Raw genomic sequence first — 14,064 nt, forward strand, 5'->3', positions numbered from 1 at the left:
TTTTTTTTAATTTTTTTTTTTTTTTTTTAACGTTTATTTATTTTTGAGACAGAGAGAGACAGAGCATGAACAGGGGAGGGGCAGAGAGAGAGGGAGACACAGAATCTGAAACAGGCTCCAGGCTCTGAGCTGTCAGCACAGAGCCCGACACGGGGCTCGAACTCACGGACCGTGAGATCATGACCTGAGCCGAAGTCGGACGCTTAACCGACCAAGCCACCCAGGCGCCCCAAGAAGACTGTTTTTAAAAAGATCATGACGCCGCCCTCTGACTATAAGAATGTCTCTAGTGACCTATCAATATGCACACTGAGCTCCAAGGATCGTTTCCATTAATGGTGATAGGCTTGTTCTGATGTATGCACAGTCTTTCCACCACATCCATTTTTGAAACTGCTATTTATGGCTTGGGCTGCAGTCCATAGCCTCAGAAAACAATGGACTGACCAAAGCAGGAATTACATTCCAACCTTGGTTTAGCACCGTGTTCTAACCAGCAGGCTGAAAGGCCATTCACTGGGACACCATTAAGGGTTTGGTTTTATTTTCTTTGGAGATGAGACTCTGTGTTGCCTGAATTGGCAAAATCTGTTAATATTCTAAAGGCATGTCTGCTTCAATTACGTAAAAATTGGAAGGGCAACTACTGACATCCTTGGGCAACTTACAAAGTGAAGAAAAGGAATTTTACCGTTTATACCATTCTTCGGCCAAACTGTTCTCGCCCAATGACCTGTAGAGTCTCCCCAGATTCACCATAGCTACGTGATGACCTGGGCTGAGTGTGATGGCCTGCTGGTAATGGGCCACTGCCTTCTCCGGAGAGCCTGTAATCAGTGGTAGTTGGAAATAATTATACAACGCACGAGTCTCTTCAATTTCTCTTCTGATGTAGATCATTCTTCTTTGTATTACTGAGTCATACCATCAATGATTCAGTGTGTAAATTAGCTTGTATTTTGGCTTCATCTCCTTGCCACTGCGTAACTTTGGGCCATTTTACTATTCATTCCCACTTCCAAGGAAATTAATAGTAAAAGAGCAATGAAAACTAAAATCTATTTCTTTTATTACACGTATCATTTTAGCCAAAGTGTTTTCTGGCCATTGCCCTAGCAAGTATGATGTTTTGAGATCATCAATGATTGTTATTTATGCGACATATTGTTGCTTCTCATTATACTAAAAAACAGAATAGGCTATTATAGAAACAAAACTGTCCTGAAACAATTTCTAAGGGTTGGTCTCAATTACTGTACTGCAACATAGTAATCGAGGCACTGCTTTGAAGAAGTATGTATCAGCCAGATCTTGAAAATCTTTTAAAAAATGATACATTCTTGTTAAATGGGATTTATATAATGGGGTTTTAATAATAATAATAATAATAATAATAATAATAATGCTACCCTGTGTGTATCCAACGCATTACATATTTTAAAATATTTTAATTAAATGATCTTCACAGGTATTTTTGATACTAGTTAGCTGCCTTTAGATACCATTTAGCTGTCTCTTGGGCTTTAAGAGCTATTATAAAATAAACAAAAGTATTACTTTAAAGATATAAACACTAAAGTGCAAGTGCACTTAGGAGACTTGACAGAAATCCCAGGGCAACTGAGGATGAAGACCAGAACTAGAATCAAGCCTCCGATAAGGTCCCCAAAGAAGCTTCCTAGTGAAATCTTATCTAAGTGGCTGAAAATGGAATGTTTATTACCTGCAGACATCTTAGGCATTAAACGAGATACCATGTATGTATATATACATAGGTCACTGGTAATAGGGAGAATTTCACTAGTATAAAACACATGAATACAAAGGGAGTGATGAGAAGGTACACAGGGTGGCCGGTGAGATTTCTAGGGGAGTGGCATTATTTGTTGTTGAAGTAGAAGGAAGAGGGCTAAGACGAGACCAACAGGGAGGGGGTCTCTTTGGGTTTTTAGATCTTCATGACACTTAATGTATTATTGTGTTGCTAACAAACCAGCAGGTGGCACTACAAAACAATTTTACATGCAAAAATAAGGGACGTTTCCCAGGAGTTTTGGAATGTAAATTTACATTCTATAAAAAAGAAAAGTTTCAGATATACTAGAAAATAAACACCCTTTTGAGCATTCATACTGACAAAATAATTAAAATAGAATTTTACCACAAGGCAGATAGTCCAATACTCAATGAGAACAAAATGGTGCTTTTGCATTAAATTCAAATATCTTTTGATTCTTTATAGGTATTCATAGCATGCCAACAGCATACAGGACACAAATCATAAAGGAAACAGAATCCCTGCTCAGTAAAGTGTTGCCTTAATAAGAGGGAGTAAGTATATTTTATATAGCATCTGTCATGTAAGAGTACTCTTATCAGTTACAATAATATGGTTTCCGTAATGTATATCAAGTAAAGAATGATGAAACAATTCTGGAGGCTTTTTTATCAGATGTGGAAAAGTATTTTCCATCTGCTCGTAACTAGATTCAGAGGCAAGTTCTGCATCATTGCCGAGGAATGTTTCATCATCTTAGGTGTATGAACTTGTATAAATGATACTCAAAGGACTGCTACTCATTAAATCATCAAGGCTACTTCCTGACACCTGGGGAGTTTTCCTTAGAGCTGTATGAACTGGGCAGATTTTGCTGAGCTGAGCTTGAAGATTTGGAGAAATGACAGCCCCACAATGCAATGTGACTGTCAACAGTGTGAGTTTCCTGCCAAGCCCAGAAGTGAATGGTACTTCTGAGACATTATTGGGGTGGTTGCCATTTTGCTTGATAGATAGTATTATCTAATCTCAACAGAACAGGTTCTCTTTAGTTGAACAGGTTCTCTCTATTTAGTTTAGATACTCACCGGTATCAACTAAGAAAACCCCATAGTTGTTGTGTAAGTCTGAGCTGTCTGGACAGTTCTTTATTCCAGCCTGGTATATTTCCTCAGCTTCCTTAAATCTCTCCTTTAAAAGAGAACAAAGGAAAATAAATGAGAAAGTTAAAAGCAAACAACAATAGGGGCGCCTGGGTGGCTCAGCTGGTTAAGTGTTTGGCTCAGGTCATGATCGCAGGGTGGTGAGACTGATGGAGCCCCGTGCTGGGCTGTGCTGGGCTTGGAGCTGCTTAAGATTCTATCTCTCTCCCCTGCCCCTCTGCCCCACTCGTGTGTGCACGCTCACCCTCTTTCTCCAAAAAAAAGCCCCGAAATACAAAAACTACAACAATAAACTGAATGACATAAATGGAAAAGGGAGAAACTAATTTACTGAGGATCTTGTATGCAATAGGCCAATAGGCACTGAGATCAAACACCGTGTACTTTTAATTGAAGTCAGTGCAATGGCACAAATTCCTACAATTCATATTTATATTTAGTTTCTTTAGGGCAAACAAGCCTATGTTTACTAAGAAGGGACATCTGAAAGGATTTGCCCTACAACTGGAAAAAGCCTCAAATGGGTGTTTGAATGGGATGCCCTCCACCCCCAGTAACTCTCTCTGTTTGAAAATGAGGGCTAGGTCCATACAGGAGTTTCTTCAGAGGTGACAATGTGACTGGGAGCAGGGACGCCTGCAACGTTTGTCCTACAGCTGCATTGCGTATCAAGCACTCCCTTTACCTACACTGTATGGTTTATTGGCGGAGGCTTTTGAGAAAAGGGGAGGGAGGCTGATGCAGGTTACAGAGGGCTTTGCCTTGACCTTTGTTTACTCAAAATATTTCGATAGCCCACCCAACTGTCCCTCCCTCCTTTATTCAACCTGTGTGTTCCACCTCAGAGCCACACCCTCCAATGGGAATACAGGTCTTCTCGAAGGCATACCTCCAACTCCTATCCTTGTGATAAGGCCCCGTTCAACTATTGCATCTTCAATGGGTCATTTGCTAACTGTCCTGGTCTTCTTCCAAAGATTCACTTTAGCACACTCACAATTCTGAATTAGCTTTTAGGAACATTGTTCACCACCAGCCGAGATTGTCACGTCACGCTTCCTTTTACAATATCGGAAGGTAAAACCTACATAATGAATCAAAGCTACCCAGGTTCTAACAATTACTCACAAGTGAACACTTTCATGGTTCCCTGGTCCTGCTGGGAAGGTCAGGTAAAAGGAAATGATGCGGCATAAAGCACATAGCAAGTCTTCCTTTACTATGCTCTGAGAGTGGATGTTTTCCACAATTTTATCTCAAGTTACCCCTACTAAGCATTCATCCAGACACATGAAAAGGGAATGTACAGCACTAATTTCCTCAGATGTGACACCTTTGGCTTGTGAATAAAAATGCACCGGGTGTTGAGCAATAAACCAAGGAGCCTAAATTTGATTTGACCCAGAAAGATAAAGACATTTGACCCTCTGTGGAATGACTACGGCCATCTCTTTGAATCCACACATTTAAGTACCATTTAGGAAACAAGACGTGGTTTGGATTTGGCAAATTTCACTTATTTGAATTACAAATCCACAGCCCAGCAAAAATTGAGATCTATGTTGCTAAAAAGTATATGCATTTTTTTAAAAAAGCATATGTATTTTTGATTGCCAAACAACAAATTGTCAGACTTCAAAAAAAAATAAAGGTGAATGAAAATCCCCAAATCATCTTTCAATCTATTAAGAAGAAGAAAAATTTTATGAAGATATCATCCAGGGGCACCTGGGTGGCTCAGTCGTTTGAGCATCTGACTCCTGGTTCTGGCTCAGGTCATGATCTCTCAGTTTTGTGAATTCAAGCCCTGCGTCTGGCTCTGCACCATTAGCACAGAGCCTGCTTGGGATTCTCTTTATCTCCATCTCTCTCTGCCCCTCCCCTGCTCACACTGTCTCTGTCTCTCTCAAAGTAAATAAATAAAGTTAAAAAAAAAAAAGAGAAGATATCATCCATTGAAGGACCAACAAATTTGTGTGTGGGTGTGCATGTGTGTGTCTTTAGTTAGACACAGGCAGATCAAGTTAATAGCTACAGAGTACTATTGCAAACATATTCATTTATTCATTCATTCAAGACATATTTACCGCAATGGCCGTAGAGAGCATGGTATAATGATTAGGGATCGGGCTGCCAGTGTTTCACTATACGGATTGGAATCCCAGACCCACCATTTATTATCTATGTGACCTTACTTCCCCTCTACGTGCCCAGTTGTAACACAGGGATACCAGTAGTACCTATCTCATAGGGTTGTTGTGACAATTAAATGGATTAAAACATGTTAAGTATGTAGAACAACGCATAGCACATAGCACCTTGTCACGATAGGATATGTCATGTCACATCCTTATCATTACCACTCCTTAGTGCTGGCATTGCTACGTGTATCACTGGGAGACAGATGCCAAAAACACGCAGATGAATAAAACAAAATCCCTCTGTTTTAGGAGCTCAAAGATGAGTGAACTATCAAATACAACCCAATGAGAGCAGTGTTTTAAAACGATTAAGTACAGCTGCTCTTGAGCTCAGGTGTACTAGAGTTGTCACTGAGGCCACATGGAGCATCATGGCCCTGTCCAAGTGGCATCTTAGCCAAGAGTTTCAAGTTCCTTTCCTATCAAATATGAAAAATAATTAACTTAGGTGTTTTCCTTTTAACTTTTCTTAATCATCTTCTGAAACAGAGGTCAATAAACATCTAAGATCCTGGAGGCAACCAGAGAGAGAATACGCTGGCTAATCCAAACCTGAGTAATCAGCTCCTGAAAATCTCAAGTTTCCTGTGTTAGCATTCAACTAGTGAGACTGACTGTAATGCTATTTTTGTGTTAAAGGATCAAATTTTGTATATTACATGGTACTTTTAAAACACACTAACATAGTCATGGTAAAATCAACATTTAAAAAATCCCACCCAAATATTAAAAATACAATGGATGAGGGGCACCTGGATGGCTCAGTCAGTTGACCATCCGACTCTTGATTTTGGGTCAGGTTATGATCTCGCAGTAGTAAGACTGAGACCTATGTTGGGCTCTGTGCTGAGCACTGAGCCTCTTGGGATTATCTCTCCCCGTCTCCTGCGCCCCTCCACCCCCTCAAAAAATAAAGTGGGTGAGATTGTCAGCAGAGGAGATAAAAGAATATTAGAGCTGGAAACAGTATTAAAAACAGTAACTCACCACCATTTTTAACTAATGAAGAAACCTGGCTGCAAAGTGGTTAAGAGACTTGCCCCAAATCTCATAGCTACACGGGGACAGAGAACAGAATTTAGGTTTTCAGTGGACACACAGGGAATGGGTGAACCCTGAATAAAAGCAGTATTTCTGGAAATAAATGGTGTCTCTGGCATCAACAGAAACAATTATATTTTCGGATATCCATCCCCTCAACAAATATTTTGTGAGCACCACACACATGCCAAGCACACAGTGGAGATAGAAGAGTGAACAAGACAGACGATCCTGCCATGGCAGTTGAGTGGGATTCAGATAGGAAGAAGACATTGCAATGTACTGTGACAGCGTCAGGGGAGGAGAAGCACAAAGTACTCGGGGCAACCAGAAGTGACATGACATCCAGACTTGAGATGAGATAGATTCTCTACACCTGTCATGATCCAAATACCCGAGAATGCTGGTTACCATTAACTCCAACAGCTGCATCACATAAAAATGTGTTTGAAAAATATCCGTGGCTATTTCAGATCTTAGAGCCATCACTGTATAACTAAACTGTGGGAGAGCTGAAAGGTGTGTTTCGTAAAAAGAATACAACTGATGTCTTCACGTTCTAACTTGCCAAAGTCAAATACAACATTCAACAACAGTTTTCAAGTACAATTACTCCTTTACCTGATTTAATTTTGCTTTTTCCCACATTCTTGCTACTCTGAAATAGCCAGAGAGATCACCTTTTTCATCTAAAACTTCTCTTATTTGGGGGTTTATGAGCTGGGTTTCCTCTAGAAATGCAATTTTCAAAGTCCAAAGAAGTAATGGGACTTAAAACACCATGCGTGTCAAGGGCAAGTGATCACATCCCTGTGCCTCTGGGAATCCAAGGGCTATCTCAAGACTCTGGGTCTATGAATAATGTCTTCAATATCTGTCTTTTCCTTTCGCTTGACTGTAAATTTCAAGGAATGATTAACTCCACTTATTAAAAACCAAAAGGGAACCACCACCGTGGGAGAAAAATACCTCCTAGGTGTTTATTTAAAATAAATTCCACCTTCTCTGGAAGGGCAATGCATTTATCTTAACAAGTAGTAGTACTGAATCCCTGAAGCTCTATTTCAAGCACTCACTTTTCATTTACCCCATCTGGCTAGATGTCCTGACCTAAGCTAATCATTCCTAGTCTCTACTGACTTGTGAGATTCAGAGGAAATGAATATAAGCTATTTATAGGACAACTTTAATTAAAAATGCTTGTGACCAGAGAATGGCTCTGACAAATAATACTGTCTGCTTTACACCAGAGTCCCCAAGAACCGCTGCCTCAGCATGAAATCACCTTTGAGGGTGATGGTTAAAATGGGCAGCATGCAAGCATGGGCTCCTCTCCAAGGCTGAAGCATTTTCAGGACTGTGGAAATAAAATGGGCCTTGGGGGAGAAATAAAACATAGTCAACATCTCCACTTCTTACATGCTGTAATTACCCAACACAACACGCTTTTTACCTCAAGGAATGGAAAGTGAAGAGTAGATCTTTGGAAAAGGCATCTTGACTGCAATTTACTCTCTTGGGTCAACCGATATGTTTGGAAAACTTCTTACAGTTCAAGTTGCAGCAGCCAGGAGGACAAATGGACATGGGCTTAATGCAGCAATCCTCAAACTTCTTGGTTTTGTGGATACTTTTATACACTAAAAATTACTGAGGACCCCCAAAGAGCTTTGTTTATGTGGGCTACATCTGTCAATATTTACCACAACAGACATAAAGCTGAGAAATTTTTTTTTTTTTTTAATTTTTTTTTTTTTTCAACGTTTATTTATTTTTGGGACAGAGAGAGACAGAGCATGAATGGGGGAGGGACAGAGAGAGAGGGAGACACAGAATCGGAAACAGGCTCCAGGCTCTGAGCCATCAGCCCAGAGCCTGACGCGGGGCTCGAACTCACGGACCGTGAGATCGTGACCTGGCTGAAGTCGGACGCTTAACCGACTGCGCCACCCAGGCGCCCCAAAGCTGAGAAATTTTAAAAATATTTACTAGTTTATTTAAAATATAGGGGCACCTGGGTGGCTCAGTCGGTTAAGCGGCCGACCTCGGCTCAGGTCATGATCTCGTGGTCCGTGAGTTTGAGCCCCGTGTCAGGCTCTGTGCTGACAGCTCAGAGCCTGGAGCCTGTTTCGGATTCTGTGTCTCCCTCTCTCTGACCCTCCCCTGTTCATGCTCTGTCTCTCTGTGTCTCAAAAAAAAAAATAAAATAAAAACGTTAAAAAAATAAAAAAAAAATATAATAAACTAAAACATAACACATTTGTATGACAATAAAAAATATTTTTCCACCGCAAAAAAAAATACTGGCATTATTTCATGTTTTTGCAAATCTCTTTAATGTTTGGCTTAATAGAAGACAGCTGGATTCCCATATCTACTTTTGTGCTAATCTATTTTTCATGCGTGCGTGCGTGCTAATCTATTTTTATGTTTTTAGTTGAGTATGGGAAGAAATGTTGGTCTCACACAGATATTTAATTGGAAAATGGGAGAATATTTTAATAGTCTTTCCATAATTATAAATATGTCATGTATCCTCTAAAAAAATACTGTACACTCACAAAAGAACGAGAGTAAAAAAGGCAAATGACTTGTCAGTAGTATTGTGAAAACTGCATTGACCTTCTTGGACCTCAAGTGTCCCCAGTCAACACTTTGTGAACAGCTGGCTTAATGAATGGCCTGTAATGTGCACTTCCTGTGCGGAAGGTGTAAGATGTGGTATTCCAAAGCGGTGAAGGACCTACAGGGAGGAGATGGAAAGTTGTGCTAATGCCCTGACATCATGGTCATGCATCTGAATTGTTTTCTGGAAGTATTTTTATGAACACAGAGCCATAAGGTTATTTCCCCTTTAGTCCAATGCCTTTATTTACTATGACAAACTTGGTAAGTTTAGGATCAATGGATGTTTAAACTCATGTCTCTAAGAAACTCTTCAAGACATAGCAGCTCAAAACACACAGCAGAGATTGCCTGCTTTCTCACCCTCTCCTTTGCTTTTATTTTCTTTATAAAACAGTTCTTCCACCCATCAGTCATCAGCATGGACATTCATGAGAAACGAGCTGCCAATATTTGATGTCTAATTCTCTTTCTCATCCAACTAAAATGAAAATTAACTTGGCATTTCTCCTCACCAAGGAAATGTCAGGTATTTCTTAATCTTGATTTTTTTTTTTTTTATCACCCAGCAGACTGTGATCAACACCACTCTGTAACAATTTAAGTATGCCAGAAGTAATCACTTTAAAGAAGAAATGCTAAGAATTGTTAAATACAAGCTAAAAGTACAACAAGAGTAAGCAACCACAGGTGTAAAACACTGTCAGGAGACCAGGAAAAAAAGGGGTGGGGGGAGCCCACATTTGCAGAGAATTGCAGTTCCCTCCATCTGCAAACTCTTCTCACACTATTTTGTACTTATTCTCTGTAGGCACAAAATTTTCTATTAAAAGAAGAAATACCACTTTTCTTCACCCCAGAGCTGTCACACGGTCTATTTCCTCTAGCCAGAAAGTTTTTCATATTCATTTTTACCTTGTTGATATCTAAAAGTTCTTTAGGAATCAGATTAAATGTCACTTTTTGGCCACTGCCCCTGTTCTCCATATGTTCCTTCCCACATTAGGTTAGGTCCCTAGAATATTCCCAATGGTACTTTCTCTTTGCATATTTGTTGTAATTGTGTTAGATATTGGATATGGATATGGGACTGTAATTCTTTGCTTAGGGTTAGCCTTTCTAATATACTCTTAAGTTCCATGAGGATAAAGCCCACACCTGATTAGCTCATCAAAACTAATGCCGGGGCACCTGAGTGGCTCGGTTAGTTAAACATCCAACTTCGGCTCAGGTCATGATCTAGCGGTTCGTGAATTCGAGCCCCAAGTCTGGCTCTGTGCTGATAGCTCAGAGCCCAGAGCCTGCTTCAGATTCTGTGTCTCCCGATCTCTCTGCCCCTCCCCTACTTGTGCTCTGTCTCTCTCTCTCTCAAAAAAAATGAATAAACATTAACAAAAAAAAAAAAATCCTAATGCTTAGTGGTACCTGTGCTGAATAATTAAATCAATAAATTATTAAGGTAGGGTCTAGTTTTTTTTTTTTTTTTTTTTTTTAACGTTTATTTATTTTTGAGACAGAGACAGAGCATGAATGGGGGAAGGGTCAGAGAGAGAGGGAGACACAGAATCTGAAGCAGGCTCCAGGCTCTGAGCTGTCAGCACAGAGTACGACGCGGGGCTCGAACTCACGGACCGTGAGATCATGACCTGAGCTGAAGTCGGCCGCTTAACCGACTGAGCTACCCAGGTGCCCCAAGGTAGGGTCTAGTTCAAGTTGATTTGGCCACAATATATGTGGCTGAATCTACCCAAAGGATGGCAGGAGACTTTTCACTCTTGGTCTATATTCCTAACTTATATTTTATTGCTCCAATTTCTTTTCATTCCTATATCATGTGAAGTCATATCCCAAAATACATAAAAGAAAAATATTTTAAGTGTTATGAAATTAATTAATTGAGTTTTTCAAGAGGCTATAAACCTGAGGCTAGCAACAATTTACAGTAGGTCAGGGTCATAAGCAGTGTTAATTTTTTTTTTCCTTTACTGATAGTGTAAGGCAAGCTATATAATCTATTGCAAGAGTAGGCTGGTTAAAAATGATGGTGGGCTTATAAATGTTTACAATCCTATCTGTGAAGCTGGAGTACAGCCAGCTCTGAGTGTTAATGGAGACCCAGGAGAGAACAGTAAGCCTGAGACCACCTTGACTTCGAATCTAAGAGTTTATTTTCTGTTCTCAGTCTTCTTGACTTCTTTGCTGCAGTAGACAAACAAGCATATCAGTTTTTTTTTTTTCTGGATTTTTTTTTTTAATGTATCTAACATCTATGACAACTCACCCTCCTGGCTTTCCTCTATCACTTCTCTCTTTCCTTTCCACTCCCTCCACACTCTACCTCATTGACCCTACCCATTACCATGGTCCAATCATGGGACCTCAGTGTCATACAGTGAAAGAGCAGTGCCAATGAGTCAAAAGACCAGGCTCTAGTCCTGGTCCTGACACTAGTTATTTGTCCGACCTTAAGAGGCACTTAATTCTCTGAACTTCATATTTCTCTCTGTAAAATAATCAGGTTAAAAATTTCTTTAAGTTATCCACCCCACCCCCAACACACACACACTATTCTTCATTTTCCCCTCAGAGAAATTACCTACTCATAATATGGTTCCATTTATTTGAAGTCCTAAGTCCATCTTCCCAGTCCTAATCTTTCTCACTGCCATCTGCCCACATGCTATTTCCACTTAAATGTTCCACTAACATTCAACACTTAAAGGCTGGATACTGTTGGCAGCAGAGAATACTGGTATCACTCTTTCAGAAAGCAAATTAGTAATGTATCTCAAGAACAATGTAGTAAGGTATCTCACTGAAATATGTTGATACTCTTTGATGTGAGAATTCCACTTTTAGGAATCTATCATTAGAAATGACTCAAAATATTGTTTTGGAAAAGCCATAAGAAAGGAAAAGTTTGGGGTGCCTGGGTGGCTTGGTCGGTTAATCATCTGACTCTTGATTTCCACTAGATCATGATCTCACAGTTCATGGGTTCAAGCTCCACTTTGGGCTCTGTGCTGACAGAACAGAGCCTGCTTGGGATTCTCTCTCTCCCTCTCAATTGCCCCTCCCCTGCTCTCTATCTCTGCCCCTCCCCTCTTCACTCTCTCTCTCTCTCTCTCTCTCTCAAAATAAATAAATCAACTTAAAAACAATTAAAAAAAAGAAAGGAAAAGCACACTGCCACACACATACACAGAACCCAAGTGTACAAAAGTTGGGCTAATTTATTATGTAAATTAGAATATATCATTTTGATAACTAGTAAGTAGCCATTAAAATGGTATTTATGGACCTAAATGTAAGACAGGAAGCCATCAAAATCCTTGAGGAGATAGCAGGCAAAAACCTCTTTGACCTTGGCCACAGCAACTTCTTACTCAACACATCTCCGGAGGCAAGGGAAACAAAAGCAAAAATGAACTACTGGGACCTCATCAAAATAAAAAGCTTCTGCACAGTGAAGGAAGCCATCAGCAAAACTAAACGGCAACCAATGGAATGGGAGAAGATAGTTGCAAACGACATATCAGATAAAGGGTTAGTATCCAAAATCTACAAAGAACTTACCAAACTCAACACCCAAAAAACAAATAATCCAGTGAGGAAATGGGCAAAAGACATGAATAGACCCTTCTCCAAAGAAGACATCCAGATGGCCAACCGACACATGAAAAAATGCTCAACATCACTCATCAACAATGAGATACCACCTTACACCTGTCAGAATGGCTAACATTAACAACTCAGGCAACAACAGATGTTGGTGAGGATGTGGAAAAAAGAGGATCTCTTTTGCACTGCTAGTGGGAATGAAAACTGGTGGAGCTACTCTGGAAAACAGTATGAGGTTCCTCAAAAAATTAAAAATAGAACTACCCTATGACCCAGCAACTGCACTACTAGGCATTTATCCAAGGGATACAGGTGTGCTGTTTTGAAGGGGCACATGCAACCGAATGTTTATAGCAGCACTCTCAACAATAGCCAAATTATGGAAAGAGCCCAAATGTCCATTGATGGATGAATGGATAAAGAAGATGTGGTATATATATACAATGGAGTATTACTCGGCAATCAAAAAGAATGAAATCTTGCTTTTGCAACTATGTGGATGGAACTAGAGGGTATTATGCTAAGTGAAATTAGAGAAGGATGAATATCATATGACTTCACTCATATGAGGACTTTAAGATACAAAACAGATGAACATAAGGGAAAGGGAAGCAAAAATAATATAAAAAAAGGGAGAGGGACAAAACATAAGAGACTCTTAAATATGGAGAACAAACAAGAGGGTTACTGGAGGGGTCGAGGGAGGGGGGATGGTTAAATGGGCAAGGGGCATTAAGGAATCTACTCCTGAAATCACTGTTGCACTATCTGCTACCTTGGATGTAAATTAAAAATAAATAAATAAATAGAAAAGAGTTGCATTCTTAACTGACTAAGCAACCCAGGTGCCCCCTTTACCATTCTTTTTAAAAACAGAATAAAATTCATTTTATCTTGCAATCACCAGATGAGTCCAGCAGACTATTTTATAAATTTAAAATACCTTATGGGATTTTGGTGATCTTATTTTTCCTGTGTCTTGAAAGCTTGCTATTTGCAAGGTGTTTCACCCTTACAAATTACCCTAAGATTATTTCATTATTACTAAACAACTATTCCCAACTTTGCATGAAGAAAAAAAAAAAGACTAAAATAAAAGAACAGAAGAATGGTGGGATCACCTAGAGAAGGATAATTTAATATTGAAATACACTGGGGGCTCCTGGGTGGTTCGTTCAGTTTAAGCGTCCAACTCTTGGTTTCGGCTCAGGTCATGATCTCACCATTCATGGGTTCAAGCCACACATCAGGCTCTGCACTAATGGCACAGAACCTGCTTGAGATTCTCTCTCCCCACCTCTCTCTGCCCCTCCAGCACACTCTCTCTCAAAATAAATAAATAAACTTAAAAAAATTTAAAAACGTTAAAAAAATGGTATTTATGAAAGCCATGAATATGTATGATATGCATAATTTAATGGCAAGTGAAAAGGATAGGACACAAATTACTTGTGAATGTATGAAAACAAAATATTTATATTGCAAGACTTGCAGGGTATTAAAAAATAATAATATTTGTTGTTTCTAGATATCATATTAATGAAAGGTATATTTTATTTTCTCTGACTTTTCCCCACTTTTCATTTTACATTTTCATATTACTTGTGTAATAGAAAAGGAATGTGGAAGCTGACCT

General features: G+C 39.5%; 1 protein-coding gene and 1 long non-coding RNA gene across 3 annotated transcripts in view; one reads left to right on the forward strand and one right to left on the reverse strand.

Annotated features, from left to right (window-relative positions):
- The window catches only part of LOC122224398, a 33,105-nt gene extending 23,834 nt beyond the window's left edge, over positions 1-9,271 (forward strand). For both annotated transcript variants that reach the window (XR_006204752.1, XR_006204751.1), the window contains 2 exons: positions 2,243-2,331; positions 9,205-9,271. This is a non-coding gene — a long non-coding RNA (uncharacterized LOC122224398). The remainder of the gene's footprint in view (positions 1-2,242; positions 2,332-9,204) is intronic.
- TMTC1 (transmembrane O-mannosyltransferase targeting cadherins 1) overlaps positions 1-14,064 on the reverse strand; it is a 273,311-nt gene that overhangs the window by 14,263 nt on the left and 244,984 nt on the right. The window contains exons 14-15 of the mRNA XM_042946180.1: positions 2,866-2,968; positions 692-827 (exon numbers count right to left, since the gene is read on the reverse strand). Of these exons, the coding sequence (XP_042802114.1) occupies positions 692-827; positions 2,866-2,968 (239 nt within the window). The remainder of the gene's footprint in view (positions 1-691; positions 828-2,865; positions 2,969-14,064) is intronic.

Source organism: Panthera leo, chromosome B4, assembly GCF_018350215.1.
Source record: "Panthera leo isolate Ple1 chromosome B4, P.leo_Ple1_pat1.1, whole genome shotgun sequence".
In the NCBI taxonomy this organism is placed as follows: domain Eukaryota; kingdom Metazoa; phylum Chordata; class Mammalia; order Carnivora; family Felidae; genus Panthera; species Panthera leo.